Raw genomic sequence first — 21,782 nt, 5'->3', positions numbered from 1 at the left:
AGAAGTATGCTTTCCCTCTACCGACGTTGTACAGGTGTGACCCTATTAGGTTATACTTATCCATATGCTGAACTATTCTATTCTTAATTAGACTCTCAATCAGTTTCCCCAGAAGCGAGGTGGAGTTCAATGGTCTTAATTTCCAGGATCTCTTTTTGATCCTGTTTTAACAACAGAAACCATATTAGAAATTTTCCAGCCATTATTGATCTGTATTATATCTTCCTGCAAGTGTCTCTTCTATTCTGATGTATAGTCTGCTATCTGCAACAATTTTCCATTTTTATATGAGTCTACCAAATTACTCAGCACTTCCCTTGAAAAAGACTAAAAATTTTGCTAGTGCTGCTCTGCCTCTAATATATTTAGCACAATACATAATAAAGAACAAGGTGGAATTCTATACAACTATTGAACTCTTTTTCCAGGGTGTGTATGTAAATATAGTTTTAGTTTGATTTTTTTTGTTGGTTTGACTTCCTTCAAAGTCATAAAATCAGTTTTGCAGTTTTGGAGGATTTTTGGGTTTTATTTTTGTGGATAGACATGGACCATTAATCTCAATGGATTATTTTGTAGTTTAGCTTTGAGCATTCTTCTTGGACTAAGAGTGGAAAGGAAGGATCAAATCCAAGCACCACCATACATAACTGGTCACACTCACCAGCAATATCCAATACCAGGAGTTATTAAAACTCGATTTCACATGAATCTGACAAATGACAAAAAGAAAGAGATTGTGAAAAGGTATAAATCTGTATTCTGATCTTGTAGGAGATGTTCTCGGTCTATGCTTTAGGTACACAGGTCTTAATGATCAGGAAATATTGTTGAACACGATTTTTAGTGAAAAAGTATTGAAAATTCCCACTGAAATGTGTACATGGCTAAGTAAAGGTCAGTAAGCTATTGAGTAAACCTGAAGTGCTCACATTAGAGGATTAGAAACTAAGAATTTTCAGCATTCAGTGAAGTCAGTGGATTTTCCTCCAGAATTTGAGACTTACTGAACCCAACAGTCAGATCTGAGTTTGAATGGATGAGAAAATTGAAAAGGAACTTCTAGTGAAAATTATGGGTTTGGTTATGAGCCAATATAAAGCCAATATAAAGTCACCAAGTATGAAAGCCCAGATTTCAAACTATGCCTCACTTCTACAACAAAACCTAAAGCACATTATCTTCACCTGGGCTTGAATTTCATTACAAAAACATCACATTGCTCTAACTGTAATTATTAAGGCACATTACTGCTGCCTTTGTTTTCCCTTCAGATAGAAGTTTCAGTTTCATCTGTGTTCAGAGATTCTATGCACTGCACTGTTAAGCACATATTTCTGCTTAAATTATAATTCTATCAGCTTTAACATATGAAAATAGAACACATTTTAATGTGTGTGTTGAACATTAAATCATTTTTGCTTCAGGGAAACTCTGGTAAACACTAACTGTCAAAAATTATAATGACACAAAATTAAAATAATAGAAAATAGTCTGTAACAACAGCTTTTCTAATCATGTTAACAGAAGTTCAGCTCTGCATCTTCTACCTATTCCTTTACAGAAAGCAGGAAGGTTGAGTAAGAAAAGCTCAGGTACACAATTTTACACCATTGAACAAGAAGAGCTGGAAATTATCTTTGCTACCATTCTTTGCCTGCTTACTGTGAAGTGCACATCAATCAATGTAGGAAAAATAGGACCAAATTAATATATGGAGTTTTTTTGTTATGACAATTAGATTTTCATTCAGGAATTTTAATATGTAAATATTTTTACACAAAAATAGCAGACAATATAAGAATATAATTTAATCCCTGTAAAGTGGACTAACTTCTGGAAATCTGCATTAAGTGGGAAAGAAGCTGATCTGAAGAAATTAAACTGCAGCAGAAATATTGACAGGCATATAGATTGAATTACATGAATATGAGATACATACAGACTTGGAGCAGTTCTGCTTAGATCAATGTCAAATGGATTTCAAGATTACCTTAGTTTGGTTTTTATGGCTCGTTTTATTTTAGATTTTAATTTGAATTAGTAATATGAAATAAAATCACTATTTATTAACTTTCACTTACAAACAAAAAACATCAAAACAGTAAAAGCTTATCTGAAGTTATAACCTTCCATTTTGTGGAGGCTAGGTAACAATAATTTGTATCATGACACAAATTATTCAAAAGCAAGATGTAAAAACTGATTTTTAAATGTTTCCACCTATTAATGTGGCATATTGCCGACGTACAGAGGCTGTAAGTGTATGGTGAGGTTGTATTGCCCCCTATAGTCACTCTGTGTCATCTGGGAGGGGAGTGGGAAGAGAAAGGGAAGAGTGGGAGAAATTGCCAGACCTACTACACCCTTGGTTTGGATTCATACTTTGGAAAGGGCATGGTGGGGAAGAGTGGACAAATATTAACACTGCCACACAATTCAAGAATTTGAATGCACTATTCTCCAAGCACATACAGATGAAATAGAAGATACTCTCAAATTCAGCTTAGAATTAAAAACCTCTGCAGCCCCTGTGGTCTGGCTGTGGTTTTGGTGCCTTTGTTGGATGCCGATATCTGCATGCTGGTGGAGCACCAGGGTGCCACTGTACCTGCCCTGTGGACTCAGATGCAGGAGGTGGCTGGCTTTGGTTCACCAGCAAAGGCAGGAGGTCCTACAGGTGATTTCTCTTTTCCTCTCACTGGGCACATCTTTGGTGACTGAGTATAAGAGGGCCATTTAACTCCAAGGCACAAAGAACTCTAAAGCTGTGCCTGAATTGCAGGGTGCACAGAGTTCCTGCCCTCTGAAGCAGCTTCAGCACAGGACCAGAGAGAGATAGAAAAGGCTCAGATAAAGGTGCCTCTTCAGCAGTAGGAGCACAGACAGTTTGTTCATGCTGCCCATGGACACTGGGATTGTTGCTCTTTTAGGCCTATGAGCCCGGGTGGAACAGAATATTTCCCAAATTTCTGTAGAAGAGCATGCTACTCTTTGCCACCAGCATAAGGACAAAACTGCATTTGTGGTCTTAGATTTTTCCAGTCAAGCACATCTTTCTTAACTTTGCTGTCAACTAAAAATAGTTATCTCTCCATAAAATTAATTAAATCTCAGCTGCTATCCTACTACTGTTCTCTTATGAACATAATTATGCACAGTATTCAGTATATATTTTAATAGGCACAGCCACAATATAACAAAAAGCATTAAATTCTTTAGGATCTCTTAAAAATATCTAAACTACTGGTGCTAGTGTGCCAAGGATTTTATAGAAATGGCAAATATTCAATATGCTCAAGATCAGTACCATCCTTTGTAGGGTGCAATACATTGTTATCATTATTTTTCTTATTTCTGGGGACAGCTTTTCTACTAGCACAATTCCAGGCACACCTTCAGCTAGAAAAAGTTAGGGCTGCTCCTAAGAGGTGATAGCTCTCATTTTTGAATCTCTTACCTCTTTCCCTCTGTTGGTACAACCCTGTTTGCAGTGACACAAGAGACTGATTGGAGAACTTATGGAGCTGAAATCCTAAGCTTTTTTCTTGCCATATTATTATAGTTTGAGTCAGTTTTTGAGGTTCATCATGTAGTAACACAAGGACTTGCACAAGGGATAGAATAAAAAGAAATAGTAACAGAAGGTTACGGCTACAGCCTGATTTTATGGAAGTGATATCTTGTGCCAATTGGAGTAGTCTTCTTTGTATGTATGCTTTCAAGAATATGAGCTGCCCTTAAAATGTATTTATATTTTATTTGGTGCGAGAAAAAATATTAGGAGTGTTTCCATCCATGTACCTTAACAAATATCCTCTGTCTAGGCAGAAACTATAGTCCTGCAAAGTGGAGCTGAACAACTTGCTTAGTTTTTGTGAATATATGCCCAGACATAGTCCTATATTAAATCTTTATTTTACTATGATGACTAGAGACTCAATAATGACTAAGCGACTGATGAGATGTGATTGCTGCTTACCCAGCAGATCAATACTCTCTCACTGACTCCTGATGTGCAGGGGTGTATCCTGATACATGACAGTATTCAAATCTTTGATTAGCTTATTCTTAACTGCAAGCTCTCTGAAGCAAGATCAGTTTTTTGTTCTATTAACCCTGTAGCCAGCATGGATATTGTAGCTCATGAAGTTAAGTTAAGCAGAAGTAAGTTAAGTACTTCATGAGTAACTTACTAACTCGTGAAGTAAGTTAAGCAGAAATAACTTCAAAACTATACCCCCTAAAACTGTACAGTACTCACCAGAGGTGTCTCATCTTCTAGTTGTCTCACCAAGAAAACTGACCTTATTCTTGTATTTTTCAGTCTCTCAATTTACTTTACTTCCATCTTATCTATACTGAAGTACTGTTGCTTACTAGTAATTAGTCTAGTAATTCAGCTAACACAAACTTCTAACAGTGATTGTTACTCATCCATTACCTGTTTTCTCTTATCTAAATTGCAACAAACATTTTTCTTCAACTGATCAAGTCCAAAGGACATACAAACAGTATGTCCTGCTACTCAGGAAGACGGAACACTTTCATGGTGCTAGCAGCATTCTGTGACTTCTTGTTAAGAACCAGAAATCACCATGTGACATGAGTCTGGACCCATAAATGTGTAACCAGCTTTCAGCTGCAGTGCACTACCTAACTGGTGCAGAAGACAACGAGACATTTGGGGAAGCAACATTTCTAAATGTCAAACATACAGAGATGAGCCACTAAATCTTATGAATTATCCATGCAGAGCAGACAGAACATTTGTTTTCAAGGTCAAATGAGAAAGATCCCCTGACCTGTATGGTAAACTACATGTTAATACATTTATCCATCTTTGGAATGTAAGGGACAAAGTCAACAGAGAGAGAAATGAAGCGGTGGGGAAAGTCTGTCAAGCTACCAAAATCATTATACCATCTGTTTTACTGGCATTTTTTATGTCTGTGCAGGGCAGACTCATTGAAAAATAGACCTCTTATTCAAATTTGAGTTTCTTCCAAACTAGAATGCAGTATCAAATATATTTACATTCTTTGGATAACTCTTAATTGATTTTGTTTTATGTACAGCTTTTTTCATATTCATTTAGTCACCTCAGTCACCTCATAACTAATGCAACAAAAAGTAAAATAAATGAATACTAAATTTCTTAAAGGGAAATTGCAGTAGTGCCCCTTAAAGCTTCTGCACTTCCCCCCAGCCTTCACCAAGCAGGATACTAAAACTGGCATGATCTTATTAAAACAGTGTGTTTTTTATGGTTGTCAACACTAACATTTAAAGGATAACAATTCAGAAAAGAAGCAAGAGGGTCAACTGATTCGTCCTGAATACTTTGGACAAACAACACTCAAGTTTGGTTACTATCCTGACGGGCTGTTGAAACACAGCTCTTTGACGGTTCAAGAGAAGGCTATTGTACTACCAGGGAGCAGCCTAGAGAATGAATACTGACTGGAAATGTCAAGTTTAAACTCTCTAATAGTGCAAAGTATCTCAAAAGTTAATGCAAATCCATCCTATAGCCCTTTACATTAGCAGAATAAGGTGAAAAGGTCTTATTGGGAACTCAGAGAATCACAGTGCATCTTGCTTTACTCTTGCCTTGCCAAGAAGAGTGACTTGGCTCCTTTACAAGCCATTGTGCCTGTCTTGCATTTCATCAGTATCATCATAGGGAAGTCTGAATTTCTGACTATTCCTACTAGCCATTTTTTCTCCCTCCTGCAGTCCCAGTGTGAGAAGCAAATTCACCTTTTCTATTTCTCCCACTACAGCATTTCAAAATCTGAGCTGAACCATTTATTTTTTGTTAGAAGATTCTACCCAGCAATATAAAGGCTATGGCACATGGTATATGGAATGTAGAAACAGTTTTTCTTAATCACTGGGATAATATTACATAAAATAATTTTAAACATTTGCATCTCTAATGACTGTAGAATGGTAGGATCTTGCAACAAATATTTCAGAGTATTCATCACTGTGCTTTTTGATATCTCTAAACAGGCAGTTAGTTCAATTTCTTATATATCCATGTCATTTTTCTTTCATATTAATATTCCCATATGACAAGTGCATTACTTAAGACTGCTGAATTGATTTTCAAGAGGAATCTTAGTTTACATACATTGGCACATTTCACAAAATAAAATTAAAAAAAGCCAGATAGCCAGATTCAATGCCATTTCTTGTAAAGAGCATGGAGAAGTATACTAAAGGAGGAAAAAAATTATAAACCAGCAGAATCAATCATATTGTTTTTCCACATAGCTGTGAAAAGATAGTCACTGAAAAGACTGATCAAGAAAAAAAATCCAATAGCTTAATATGTTTTCTCCTGGATGGTTCAAGTTTAGAAATCCTTCAGAGAAATTGAAACTAAGATAACTGCACTTGTTTTACCATAGGTACAGCATCCCTAGCACCAGTGAAAGATGTCAATGTTGTGTTGAGAGAGAATCACAAAGTACAACATTACTGATCAAAATTTGTCTACACTGGAGTATCTAGTGAGACTTTTTAGATATATTTAGCACTTTACTGTGGCCTGCAACCAGACTTTACTCATGCAACAGGTTCTGACCCTGTTCATTCTGTGATATGACTGCAGTAAAATATTTCCTTTTTGTTTACTATATTATCCTATCTAAATCTCCACTACTGTTTATTTCATTGTCAAATCAATTTTTATTTTATTTTGCCTTTAAATATTTGGTCTCACCCTGATCTCTCCTTTCTTCTTGCCCTTCCCTTCCCTTCCCTTCCCTTCCCTTCCCTTCCCTTCCCTTCCATGTCTAACTGCAGTATATACTTCAATTTCATTAAGAAATGAATACAAAAATACCCTAATATTCCAACAATTACCTATAACTCTGGGGTATCACCACATGATTGTATTATAAGATGTGTCCATGCCCTATAAAGGTCTTCATTTGCTCTTTATTGTGTAGTTCAGCTGTCTTATCTGTTGTGTTTTGTTCAGTCTGATGTGATAGTGCAGAATGATAAGAGCATTAAAATTGCATGATTGCAGTATTGAAAAAATACCATTGCTGTTGGTCAAGTACTAATGAAAAAAGAATGCAATTCCTCACCAAATTTGGATGGCCATTTTAAAAGCAGTCATCTAAAACCAGGCAGTGTTTAGGAAATGCATGACTACAATGTTTACCCATGAAGAAAACAGTGTTTCTTTATAATTCCAGAGAACCATATGTCTCCTTTAGTGGATCATACCAGTTTCTTTCGTGGAGGCTAGTAAGGGTCATTAAACACCAATGGGTCTCTGAGTCCTTCTTCAGAGTCAATGACATTGTAGGCTTCACCAGGGATCTCATTTTACTTCTGTACAAGATCTTCAGGGCAAGGGAAGCAAATGAACTATGAAGAATATAATCACTACTTTTACTGTTGCTTTTTTCATCATAAAAATTCCATTTATTTAAATTCCATTAAAAAACACATTTGCCTCTTGAAAGCATAAATATATACTTTTGTCATAATTTTTCATTTTATAAAAGAGTTTTATCATTCTTTTTGGGGGAAAAAAAATTCTCCATAATAAATATTAAACAAAGTTGTTATACAAAGTTTGGGGCAAAGTAAGTGATTAAGAAAGTAAGTTCCTCTAGAATATTTTCTCAGAGGTGACAGGAAAATATTTCTCAATCACCTGAGGGAATTAGCAGTCTAACATTCTCTTCCAGAAGTGACTTGAGCACCAACCAAGGTTCAGCTTTTCAAAAGTACCTGGGCCTTTAACTCACATTTTAATTTAAGAGAGTTAGGCACTCAAAACCTATGAGGATCTAGAATTCAGGATGAAAAGCCTTACAGAAAGTCAAGGGGATTTGAGTTATCAAAGGCCAGATTTTTTTAAAAGTATTTGAGGAACTTAGAGGATGAGATAGGTGCCTAGCTGATTTTTTTTTTCAAAGTAGAGTGAAGAAGGGTTAAGTCCCTAACACTCCCTGAGATGTGTGTTCTTAGAAAGTGCTAACTACACATTTGAATCTAAATACCTTTTTAAAAAGTTTCCTTGAACTGGTTTTGAAAGTTGTTTTATCATCTATGCAATGATTTATCCTATGCTTAATTCCTGACCTCCCAAAGATTGCCATAGACCTGCTTTACACAGCTAATTTTGTGTCATAATCTTGATGGAAATGGACAGAATTAAAAAACAAGGTTTTATTTGAACATAATTTAGTTGGATTTGTATCCAGAAGTTCATAAACTTAGAGAGCTGAAAATAACAGTCAGTTCTGCTCCACTGTGATCATACTTGGAAGAGCTGTTAGACCCTGAGCATGTTCAGTTTCAAGAATTCACCCTGTCGATGGTAAGCAGCCCACAGCAGCAGCACGTCTGCATGAAGCCATACTGCTGGCAGTGCCAGAGTCTGACAATAGAATGGCTGACTTGCTTTCACCGTGTTTGCCACAGCTGGGAAGAAGATGAGGGGCACAGTGTACAAGGAATTTCAACACACTGCAAAGATGGCAAGATGCAGTTTCAGATTTTGATTTCTGAGGAAGTAGAATGTTTTTTCTGGTTGCATTATACCATGGTTATCTGCAGCTCTATTCTTTTAGTCCCTGCCAATTTATTTCTTGCTTTTATAATTTACTCATATAATTATCTCATCTAAATATAAATTTCCCTGTAACAGTTCTCGGTATTCACCCTTTAAAATGAATCCACTCTTTAGTACTGAAAACGTTAGTTCCTTCCTGAGTCATGTTTGATTTTTTTTCCTGTACTGACTGGCTTCTGAACACAGTGCCTGATGGTAAGCTTTGTCAAGAGATGCTGAGATATAAAGAACAACAGGTTACCTCATAATCTCTTCTTGTTAATGCTTGTTCTGGAGAGCACCTGCTGTCTTTAAAAGGGATTTGAGTGACCCAAGATTAAGAAGTCTCCCTACAACAATTACTGTTCTTATCACTGAAGAATACTCATACCAATGTGACATCTTCCTGATGGTTTCAAATTCACAGACTGAGGGAGAGATAAGAGTCAAAGAACCATACAGTGTGCAATTATAAGACATCAAACCAGTCTAGTACAATTCCATTTTGGAGAAGAGTAGTGCTATTAGACTAATTGATTTCTGCCTGGAAAGTAACTATTAGGAAAAAACACCCTCTGATTTCATTTAAAGAAATTTTAAAATGCAGTGGTGCCTAGAGTATTTCTAATCCCCTTTCTAGATCAGCCTTACTGGGCAAATAGCATAAGGGGCACAGAAACACCAAATGGATCACACGACCTCACATCAGCAGAGATTCAGAGAGTACATTAAATCTTGGGTGTACCACAGACTATTCCTTTCTGCCTCATTGATTTAAAACATACAAAAGTATGGACTTCTGTTTCACTGAAGTCAAATTTGTGATATACATAAAGGATTACCTGCCATGACACCCATCATTGTATGTCCCTTACTCATCAAAACATTTCTCCAAGCCTGTTTAACCACGGAGCTCCTATCACTGTCACTTGCATTGACATTATTTGTTAAAGCTGGATCTTTGAAACATTAACCAAGTTATCAATATTTTGAAAATTAATGTGGGAGGACGACATTTTCAAGGAGATTGTACCCATTGTACCCATTGAATCTTTGATTCTTTCCAACATTCTAGTCACAAAAAAAAGGACACAAACTATAATTCTGTTTGTTCTCCTCTTCCTCCCTCAGTATCCTAGAGAAGATGCCTTTAAGAAATACAGAAAAAAAGTCAAACTTATATATCAAAAAATACTCTTTCATACTAACTGAGAAAGCAAACTTTGCTAGGAACCCTCCTTTATGCAATCTGAGGGCATGTTGAGGTCTCAAGATGATCAGTCTTCAGTAATGTCTACACTATCTAACTCATTCACATGTTGTATGAAGCAAACTGGAATTGACCTAATTTTATTTCTAAGCAAAGAAAAAACAGTTAGCAAAACTCACAGGCTGGTTAGAAACAGAAATTCATTATTTCAAATCAGATGCAAATTATAGGTTTGCCAGAAGAAGTAAGCAACACAAGGCAACAGTGACAAAGGGTAATTGAAGATTGGCATCCCGGATGCTTCATGATGGAAAGCCAAGATGGCAGTCTGGTACAGCTGAACAAAGTTTTGGCTGTCCCAGGTCAAAAAAGCAAAATAATCTGACACTGCTTTACTTTTGCTTGGGTCTGTTTAGGATACCTCCAATGGTAGAGAATACAGTTCACTGTTTATAAGATCTCTATTTAAAAATGCATTTGAATATTTTTGCTAATAATATTTTTGCTATTTTTGTGCTAATAACAAAACTTGAAGGATAATCTCAATATAACTTCAAAGTACATTTTCACAGCTGCCTTCCTGACCGTAGAACACCTGATATACATTGATTATATTCACAGTGGTAACAAAAGAAGCACAAAGAGCAACCAAATTAATTAGTAAGCTGCAGCATGCTGCCAAAACCAGGGATGGCTAAACATTAACTTTACTGGGGCCTGTGCATCTACCATGTCAATGAATATTATGTTTCCAGCACTGCAGAAATTGTGTCAGCTACATTGAAATCCCTGATGTTATATGGTGATCTACTGAAACAGAAAGAAACAAGAAGGTAGACTTCTGTTTGTCTGGATTGGACACAGAAATCCAGTCTCTTCCAGTGATCAACAGACCAGTTATTATACAGCAAACCCCACTGGCTCCTTCACAGCTTGCTCAGCTGTTGCAACACTATGTAGTTAAGAAGCCTTTAATCTTCAGGCTGACATAGGCGCAATAAATCTACAGACTAAAATTTCATACACAATTTGTCTGAAAGCTAATTATTGCCTATTATTCTAGCTACTTTACTCCAAGTAGAAGAGTGGGGGGACAAAATCAAATGCACTACTTTTACTGCCTCTTGCTTTGTGCTATGAACTGCGACTGTGAAAACATTAGTACAAAAACAAAGTTATTTCTGTGTTTCAAGAGTGCAAAAGATTGTCAGATAGTCATAAAATGCTGCTGGTCAAGATGTATCCATCAAGATATAGGCTTAATTTACTCCAGATTAAAATTCTGTTCTACAGGTTCCAGCTAAGGACATATTTTACAATAGTTTCCAGTGAAATGTGCATTTTCAGATCTAAGCAACAGTCCCTAAAATGGGGCTTTGTGATACTGGAAATGAGTCTGCTAAAGGCAATTAGGAGCTTTATGCTCTTGTGTGAACTCCAGTGGGACTGTTCAGATTGTGCAAAGTGAGAAACATGAATCAGTCTTTGCAGGATGAGGGACTTAGTGTAACATCACTAATACCAGCACAATATGCTATTTAAAATTCAAAAAAGCATAAAAATTATTCTAAGTGAAAACTGTTGTTCATTAAATATAATAGATCAAACAGAATGAAGCAAATATGACAAGGGAACCAGAAAAAAACAGCAGTAAAATCAAAGCATGTGGACACATATGTACATATACATATATATATATGTATGTATGTATGTATCTATGTATATATATAGTTTACCAAAGGTAAAAGAAAATACAAACATCCAAGGAGATAATGTGCTTCAAAATTCAATAATTGTGGAGAAGATATTAATTAATAAGGAAAATTATATCTTTAAAAAGTAATATTTGTGATGTAGAAGATATTTGAGCCAGATTCATACATATATTTTTTAAATGGCAAATCGCAGCTTTCAATAACAAAAAGCTTTTTTCATAATCAGAGAATGGTATAAGAAATGTTCTTAATGAAACAGTTGCACTGTCTCTTGTCACAATATCCTTTGATGACAAATTGTGCTTCAAAGTGAGAGCCAAGTTAGTTCAGATTCCTATTCTGAATTCCCCCGTAGGAATCCATACCTTTTTCTTTCTTCCAACTATAGGTAGACCCTGAGCAGTTGGGATACCATGAATAAAGCCTACCCTTTTCAACTTCTTTCCTATGTAATATGTTTCTGTTTAATGTAGTTATTTATTGGACACTGATTTAAGTGCTTCCATATATTTATTTTTTTTCAGTTTGGAAAAGGACAACCATTTTGACACATTTTTTAAAGTAAACAGTGGGTTTCAACATTTCTGACCATGCATTCATATTCACCACCATTTCTTAAAAAAAAAAACAAAACAAAACAAAAAAAAAAAAAAAAAAAAAAAAAAAAAAAAAAACAAAACTATAGCTTTTGCAGGATATTTCAGATAATCCATTAACAGTTCTTCCCCACTGTACACTTGAAAACTGTTTTGCATCTGTATGCTATTTCCTCCCCAGTTTTTGGTCTCACTGTCTGACTAAATCAACTGAACTCAATCCAAACAAATTTATAAAGGATGTTGAATTATAAAATAAACTCATTTGCACATAATAGGAAACTTAAAGTTTCCTTTGCACATCAGCCTCACCCTTTAAAATCCTAAAAATTACATTTGGAATTGAATTTGAAGTTATATGAGTTGCATATACTTTTGATATTCAATTAGTTACAATTGTGCTGCCTATCTCACTATAGTTTTTAGGTAACAACCATTTTGAGAAAGGTCAGATTCACTAGAAAGCAAGCAGATAAGAACACAAGAACATAATCATGCTGCTCTGCAAGTCCATTGTGTGGGTATATCATTAAAGTTATCTGCAATTCTCACTGCCTTCTCTCAGGAAGAACATGAGCAACAGTATTGAGAAGACACTACATCTTGAGCACTATTTCTAAGCCAAGGTCACTTTGGAATAGCTCTGATTTTCAGAGCAGAATGCCAGAGTGCTGGCAGAGACACATGACTGAGCTACCAGAACCTTTGGTCTGACCCAGCACAGCAGCTCCCATGTGTTTTAGTAATGAAGCTGGTCTCCAGAAATGACCAGAAGAAACTTCCTATTCATTTATCACATTGCATCCTCACATTCACTCAGCTTTATTTTTGTGGCAGTGGCCAGCCATGGCCAACTGGGCTCATTATACCAGGGCTAAGAACACTGTAAATTAGGCAGGAAACATCAATGCCACCCTTGGCCACAACAACCATCAATCCTTTATCCCTATTAGTCACAAATTTAATCCAGCCCAAATGTCTGCAGTTTTAAGCAAGATACCATCTCTGATGGTATCGTGACCAGTTTCCCTCAGACTTAAACAAGCCCAGTGACAAAACAGCTCTCCTCCCCCACAGCCTATGGAGGTGAGGAAAAACAGGGAGAAATAGGACATTTTCCATAAAAGATAATTTATATGCAAAAAACTGTGCTCCTTCTACAACCAGCAGTCTACAGCAGCATATTTTTAGGATACAGATAATTCTGGCTTAGTTCCACAAAATAAATGGTAGAGCTGCCTCAATTTAATTACCACCCCATGAAGAAATCTGACAGCCCCAGTGCAGTGCTTAGTAAGCATTTTACCTCAGACAGTTTGAAGATGCATTGTAGAACTGAAATTACAATACATACCATGACTTGTTCTGTCATCCTACTTTGGGGATGCAGCATGCATGTCTCTATAATGAGCTGTCTGATATTCACCCACTTCACCTGTAGCAAACAGGAGTAAAATGCAAGTAACCATAAGTTGGCATATTAGTTGAATGCAAGCAAAGATATTAATTTTTGGCAGATGGTTTCAGATTATTCTAACTAGTGATACAAGTTTAATACATAATTTACTTATATTTACATTTTGAAAGCACTTTGATTTTTCTGAATTATTAATTATTACAGTCTGGGAAAAAAAAAAAAAAAAAAAAAAAAAAAAAAAAAACAAACCAAAACCAAACAACCCATAAACTCTGTTCTCTTCTTTTCCTTCTTACATTTTTTGCTTACAAAATTCCTGGAAAGTATTTTAGGGACACGATTCCTATGTCTAGCACATGATAAAATATGTATAACTTAAGAACACATATGTCATTCCTCTTAAGAAAATTAACACTGCAAGAAAAACTGTTCTCTGCTACAATCAAACACCAAAGAAGAAAAACAATATATTTAAACAAAAAAAGTAATAAGACATTTTTCAAAGCTTACACTAATGCTTTTCTCTCTTATTTTGTAAATAAAAGTATTTATGCTTAAAAGTATATGCTGGTCTGCACTTCTGTGAGTATAATGAAATTATGTACCTTTATTAAAAACCCAAACAAGTGATCCATCTTTTTTCCAGTAAAGAAATATTGAAATTTATTTATTCATATGAAGTCTTACAGAGAAAATTGAGAAGTTTTTTTTTTTTTTTTCAATTAGCCATTACAACAGAATTGGACTGTGCCACCCTACCTCTGGCTAAGCAATTTTTAGGAAGTATGTGGAAAAGCAATGAAGCTCAGGCTAAATTTTAAAACACCCACCTCAAGGAACTATGCATATTTATAAGAAGACCCACCTAAAGCATCCAAAAATCAATGAGTTTTCATTGAATTAATCACTGACTTAACATCACTGTGAGTTAAGTGTCATAGACTGAATAATGTTTAATGCCATCTCAGAAAACAGGAACTATGGAAAAGAACTGAGATGATTCTTCTGTCTTCCAATTTGGATTCTAAGAAAAAGCCATTGCAATAAACACAAGTAGAAAAAGAAGTTTCAGATTATATTTGAAATCTTGGGAGTCCAGATCATGCTAGTATGGCACTCTACAGTACCTGTAATACAATCAGTGCTCATGAGTTTAGGAAATTATTTGGAAGATAATTTAAAAATTAGGATTGAAACATCTTTATAAGCAGAAAAATACCAATAAATTTGTGAAATGATAGTTCATTTATGCTTGGTCTTCCTTTTTCTGTTTACTGCACCTAGGTTTGTTTAAGTCAGCACTCCTTTCCTTGTGATTGCCTCTGAACAAGGGATCTGACACTCAAAAGTAATTGTGTGGGTCACACACCAAAAAAAATGTTTGGCATTGTATATTTAGCTGTTTCTGAAGTCCAACTCCTCCCTAAGACAGCTCAAGTTAAGAATCTAAGAGCCAAAAGGTCAAGAATCCTAAATGTTGAACTGAAACAAGACAATCTAGATTACACAAAAAAACCCTGATACATAAAGGTCAGAAGATAAGATGATCCAATCCATTTAAAAGTCTAAATACACTTGAGAAAATTACTTGCTATATGATTTTTAATTTAAAAAAGAAATCAGTGGAAATATCTGCAAGATAAAATATAGTTTTGACTTGCCAAATGTTGGCTCCCTTGCAAACCCTGTGTGCAATTAATTGGATTTGTATCTTACCAACTGTTTTGAGTATGAACTATTTTTTAAACTTTATTTTATTTCTCTTACACAACATATCGCTCTTTCAAAAATAGAAATGTTCCATCACCTTTCTTCAGGCTGACAGGGTTACAGAAAACAGAAGTACCTCAGGATTTTGAGAGCACTTCCCAGTCACTATTACTTGAAAGCGAGAGTTTTAACTCTAAAAGAGGCATGAAGTCCAAAAAGAAACAATACTCTGAAAAAAGATGAAAAATTGTAGATTACTTTCACAGGCTCTTATTCTACAGTGGAGAAAATATCCACATTCTAGCCAGGCTTCTTTGAAAAGAATATTTTACTTTTATACAGAGATAAAAAGCAAAGCTTTCAGGTCAGAGGCTATAGGGGAAAAGAGCTAATGTCTCCCCTGCTTTGATGTTACAAGAAGTGCCTCGTTACAGAAGTGTATTAGAGCCACCAGTAAACTCAGCCAGCATGTGCAGTAACCAGCTCAGTATGGGTGGCACATGGATCATCCTGTACATAACACAGCAAGCAGTCATGTGCATTACCAACAGCACACAAACCTTTACTTTAACATGTTTACATTCCTTTAAAATATGGCAAAGCTAAATGGTAATTTTTTTATTTATAGATACCGTAGGAAGACTTCTTTAAATAATATCTGTAACAGCTATAGACAGCAAACCAGGATTAAGAGTTCCTCTCTGGCTAACATGTAACACCTATAATGGGGTTTGCAGTGGGGTTTAGTATCTGGAAACAGCACATTTCTGTCTCTGAGTACTCAACACAACGGTGATTAATGATGCTTGGTGTCTCGTTTGCTTTTGAAGCTGAAGGACTGCTGGTTGGAGGACCCAGCCCAAAACAACATGGTCTGGTGCACTTGTCTTTCACAGATTCCTGGGAGCTGAAGGACCAAATGCACCAGTTTGTATTTGTCCTAATGCACTGATGCCTCTAATGGACCAATTTACCTATTAACTCACCTTTTGAAACATAGATCTCAAAATCCAGAATATGATAGAAGGAAATCAATACATATTACCTTAAAAATCAACCAAAAATATTAATTAAACTTTTGGTGTTATGTAGCACCAAGCTGTATAACAGTAAGAAATACTCTTAGAAAAAAAAAAAAAATTATTTTTTACTCTTTTTTGTACCCATGTAAATTGAAACTTGGTAATCCTCAATTTAACAAAAATAATGTTTATTCTTTTAAGTATTTTATATCCTCCAACAGACTACTACATACAATAAAACATAATTTCTGACTGAGTTTTCTATAATTTGGGAAATTATGTTTGTTTGGATATTATTACTGAAATCCTAATGGCTGAATGAGACTACTGATTATGCAAATATGAAAATTACATTAATACTATTTATATACCCTGTAGTTTGAGCATTGCTTAGTAGACAGAGAGATTGTTCACCAAAATCTCAGGTAATCAGAAAGCTCAAATGCAATGACCCTATATTTGAACAACATATAAAGGTAGATAAACCCTGTAACTTTTCTTGTGTATGCAGGAACTTCTGTAACAGCTCTAGATTTCAGCCAGAAGTGAGCCACTGCAAGAAGAATGACAGGAGTTTGTGTAGGAATTTCAGTAGGGAGTCTCTCAGAAAAGAGGGAAAGGATTCAAAAGAAATGGAATACCAGTAAAAATACTGGGAATGGGAAAGTGAAAAGTAACATGAGTTCAGGAAAAAGCTAAGAAAAAGGGAATTAAAAACACTAGCTATATGAGGGGTGTGGATCAAGAAAGAAAACTGCAAAAAATAAAAAATGGGGAACCTTAAATAGAGAGGAACAAGGGAAATACCAGTTTTACTAAATGTTTCCTGGTACAGCAGCAAAGAAACAAATCTCTTTCCCTATAGGTTCAGGAACCTGCCACAAAAAGTCCAGGAGGAGTTTTCGAGCCTGATTATTCTTAACAGATTTCCAAATTACATTTTTAGCTTTGTAAGTAAGTTTTATTTATAAATATATTTAAGATGAATGTTTCACTTGAAATACTGGCGAGCACAATGTCCTAAATAACCACAGCTTTTCTAGACTTGATTTCCACACAGGTAAGATAGGCATTAACTAATGATATTGACTTCAGAATGCTAGGAAATCACACTTTCCCTCTGCTGGAAACTCCTCCTTCAAAAGGATAGGTGTCTGAAGGGAGCTCATCTTCCTGTCCCTCACACTGCAAATCCACTGTGCCTTCTGAGGTTTTATAAACTCTTCACCACACAGACATAAATGCTCTGTATGGAAAAGAGGTGCAGCAGAAAAGGCTGACAAGTGCCATTAAATACCTCTGGAGCAGAGGGTTATCAACTGGAACCCAAACCCACAGCAGCTGTAGCCATCTCCTGAGGTGCCTCAAAGCTTTTAACAAGGATAGCAACAAAAATTGTGGACTTTTTTTTCCAGTGGAAGGTATGATGCACAAAGATTGCAAATTTTTTTCTCTCAAATGATTGGAAATACTGATTCTGTGATGGAACATATCTCTTCTTCTGTTTCAACATCTGTTTTGAAAATCTCCAGATTTTCCAGATGTTTATAGGCTACCTCCTTAGCAACATAATTGTGAAACTCTTAAAAACTCTCTGCTCTCATCTGCCAGTTTTTCATCCTGCCTCCACACACTTTACTGCTGAAGTATCTGCAATGGCAGGTAGGTTCCCTAATCCCTTGCTCTTTTGATATGTCAGCATAATGCTTCTCCACTTCTCTGTTTAGATCAGAATGCTTTTAAATTCATTTTCTCCCCTTTCTTTTGGAGACCTCCCATTCTAGCTCCCATAGCAGGACCAGAAGGTGAGCAGATGAGGGTTTCCAGATGGGAAGCAGGGTGATTTTTGTGTGCAACTTGTAGCAAGGTAGGGTGCAGTCATAGGGATCCCTAGTAGGTTATTGTGCTTCCTCCCCCACAACATTTCTTTTTTGCCCTTGTTTGTTCTTCAATAATGAGTCACTGTGAACAAAGACCATCCGGTGAATGTGCTTGGGGGAAAGAAAAAATAAACAAACAAATGAAAAATCTCTACTGCTACCAAGAAATAGTGATGAGACTTTTCTTTAGAAAGCTATGTGACTTATAAACAATGTATTACTGCCACATGCTAAAAAGGAACAAGGTCTCTAGTGAGAAAGAAACGAAGTGTTACTCTTAAAAGACAAAGTCAGGAGATACAAAAGGGCATACATCATTTCCCTCTGAAATTGTATGATAAAATGACAGCAAAAATCAGCTTAGAAGCAACACGTGAACTAGCCTTCTGTGCCTCCTGCTCTCTTCCTTCTAAGACTAAATGGATCTGTGTCTCTCTTTTGTCACATTGTTGTAACTTTCATTCAGTCTCCCCACTTCACCTTGACCGCATCTGAACAGTGACAATATGTTTCTTGTTCTTCACACTTTTCCCAGTAAGGATCACTGACAGCCTCTTACTTTGTATTTTCTCGGCTTTTCAGGCAGGGATTTTTTTTTTCCTTCTTTTTCTCTCAGCCATCATCACTGCTATTGGGAGAGAATTTGGTTCAATTTCCATTTTAAACATGAAATGTTAGAATTAGCTCATAATGTCTCCCAGCTTGCAGCAGAAAGAGCTGGTCTTTAAAAAAGAAAGAAGAAAAAAGTTTCATTTTTACAAAATAAAAACGAAAAGCTGCAGAATAATCTTAAATCATTTTATACTGCACATAGGACTTCAAAATAATGAGAGCTCTTCAATTTGGAAATGATTGGGGTTCTAGGCATATGAATCAGAGAGAGCTGTAAAATTATTAGAACACGGCAACATCTTTCATAAGCACTTCAATTCAGAGGTGATCAAAGATTCTGGACTTGCAGAGCAATTTACTTGGCATTTGCAGGAAAGCCTCACTCTTTCAAACTGAAGCACTCTTAACACTATGAAGAACTTCAATAATTTTAAATTGGCGTGTACCATACATGCCTAGAAATCCAATTCAGGTTTTAAATAAAAACACTATAACTTCAGAAGTATGAAGAGCCCACCTATAACAGGACAGCATTCTAGCCTTCCCAAATAACAGCCTAGCTGCTATTTCTCCCATGCTAGGTTTTCAAGCAGGAGGAGTTGCTGAAAACATTAGAAGTGAGTTAAGTTTTTTTATTCTTATCCTTGTCTTTTGATTATCTATGAATATTTCCATAAACTCAGTAAACTTCTGGACACCCTTAGTTTGCAAGCTGATTTTCAAGGTGTGAATGCCAGTTTTAAACAGTTTTAAACAGTTTTAAATTTAAAACAAAAGACAATGTTTAAGTTGAATCAAAAACATAATATCTTCCCAACCAAAACTTTAATTATGATGAGTTTAAGTTTGAAAATGATATGTATATATATAATTTAGCTAAGCTTAGGCTTGCAATTAGCTGTTCTTAAGGGAAACACAGAGTACACTGAGTCCTGAACAGGAAAATAAAATTAAGTCTAAATTTTAAATATTACACTTCAACTACAGAAGAAAAAAAAAAAAGTCCCCTGAGCAAGACAGGTCTTGTGGTGACCCATCAGATCTTCTGCTTCCATGCAAATTGTCCTGCTATATGATACAGACTTCAGTCACCAGCAAAGTTGTGATGCCTCTCAGTCCTGCATGGCATTCAACCACCTTTCCAATCATGCTGGCCAAACAAGAAACCATTCTTTGTGGGTGGTCACATAAGAGCTACAGTCTACAGAAACTCAATATCAAACTTATTGATACAGATGCAGGATGGAGGGAGATATGTATGAGCAGCCAGTGATATTTCAGGTAGGATGAGATTTCAACATTCAGTTCTGAAAAGATTCTATTCCGTTCTAACCAGGTGCTAGAAAGACATCAACACAAGTTTGAATAGACCTTGATAATGCTGGGGACAACTTGTGCACCAGAAAAAAGTAGGTGGAGGGAATCTATCAGATTAGGTGACCCCAGATGTCTCCCTCAGGCTTTAAAACCATACAGAAGTTGTTCTGGTTTCATGCAGGTGATGCAGTGATGGATGGAAAAGCCCCAGACAGCATAACCAACTTCTGCCAGAAATGAATTTGATGCCATTATTTTAGATTTTATCACCTGCAACCGGCTTCTCCAATGTACAGAAAACCAAAATACTTTTAATTGGGAAGAAACTTCTAGAAGTCATCTGGTTCAACCCCTAATTCAACAGAGAACCAGCACAGATCAAGTTGCTCAGGATTTTATACAGTCAAGATTTTAATATCTCCAAGGATGTTGTTTTATAAATCACTAATACTTCTTCATGTTCTTCCTCTTTTAAGTTACAGTATCCTAAAATTAGGAAATTTTAGATTTTCTACCTGAAACATTGATAGTCAGGCCTGTTTCCAGGGATGAAACAAAGCTATAAAATATTAATATGATATAAACCAATGCAGGTGCCCTTGAATGTTTTCAGTTCTACTGGAGTTCATGTGATCTACAATAAGAATTCTGTTCTGTTCCCCATGGGTTATAGTCTAGCCTCAAGACTTAGTGGATGTGTGACTTAGTGTGAATTTAGTGGAGACTATGATGTCTATAAATCCTTACAAAATCTCACACAAAAAAAAGGTATTAGTAGGTTTCTACCTCAAACTATGCCAGGCTCACTGTCAGACAGCAAAAGTGCTTACAAATATCCATCATAATATTCTCAGGCTTATAAAATTAATTTAGCCCCTTGTGGTGCAGACTGACAGGAACTAGTACTGAATGCATTTTAAATAATGCATTCTCTTTTCTCAAACATATAAAAGGACACTAAACCTCTCCAGAATCTTTAAAATAATGAAACTTGAAGTATCTGTAACTGGACAAATGTGTGACAAAGCTTGAGGACTGAACCACAACTTTTGGACACAAAATTGTATGTTTCAGATGCATCTTAATTATTTTCTACCAGATTAGACTTTCCTTTTCTACATTTGCTATGTGTGAAGTCTGAAAGCAAACTTGTTTTGTAAATGCTAGGAGAGGAACTGTAGTCATCGCTTCAAGTGGAAAACTATCTAAGTGTTCACTATTAGATCCAGATGTAGTCAGAAAAAGATGAGACCAATAAGCACATATTTTCCAATACCTAAATTATTCATAATTTTAACTGAAGTTTTAAATGACATTTAATTTTTTTTTTTTTCTAAAAAAAAAAAAAAAAAAAAAACACTTTTTTTAGCTTACAGTAGTATTCAACTTTGATGCTAACCTATGGAAGTAAACCATATGGGAGAGAAATGTGTTCCTACCTTCCATGAAGACATTGTTTGGCACTGTGTTGTAAGACAAGGTTCAAATAAAAGAGAAATGTAGTTAATACTACTAGAACTATTTTATGTAGTAGCAAGATGACTCCTATAATTTTTGAGCCAAAATCTCAAAATGTTCATGGCATGACAAAAATCTAAAACTCTTTAATCTGTAAATAATATTTCCGCTTCCTCAGTTTTGAAGATTATTGTAGTGCTTTTAGCAGTTTAATACAGTAATTAAGACTTCCCTTTATGCACACAGAAATTATCTGAA

The 21,782-nt window shown here is 35.7% G+C and overlaps 1 protein-coding gene across 24 annotated transcripts in view; it reads right to left on the bottom strand.

Moving 5' to 3' along the window:
* LOC144246068 (uncharacterized) overlaps positions 1-21,782 on the bottom strand; it is a 198,336-nt gene that overhangs the window by 26,648 nt on the left and 149,906 nt on the right. For all 24 annotated transcript variants that reach the window (XR_014953691.1, XR_014953689.1, XR_014953688.1 and 21 more), the window contains one exon: positions 13,463-13,543. Coding sequence is in view for 9 of the 24 variants with exons in the window: in XM_085574908.1 (XP_085431034.1) it covers positions 13,463-13,543 (81 nt within the window). In the remaining 15 variants the exon portion in view is untranslated. The remainder of the gene's footprint in view (positions 1-13,462; positions 13,544-21,782) is intronic.

This window comes from Lonchura striata, chromosome 3, assembly GCF_050655825.1.
Source record: "Lonchura striata isolate lonStrDom1 chromosome 3, ASM5065582v1, whole genome shotgun sequence".
NCBI classification, from domain to species: domain Eukaryota; kingdom Metazoa; phylum Chordata; class Aves; order Passeriformes; family Estrildidae; genus Lonchura; species Lonchura striata.
Note: the sequence above shows the minus strand (reverse complement) of the source record. Positions and strands in the feature narration are given on the sequence as shown.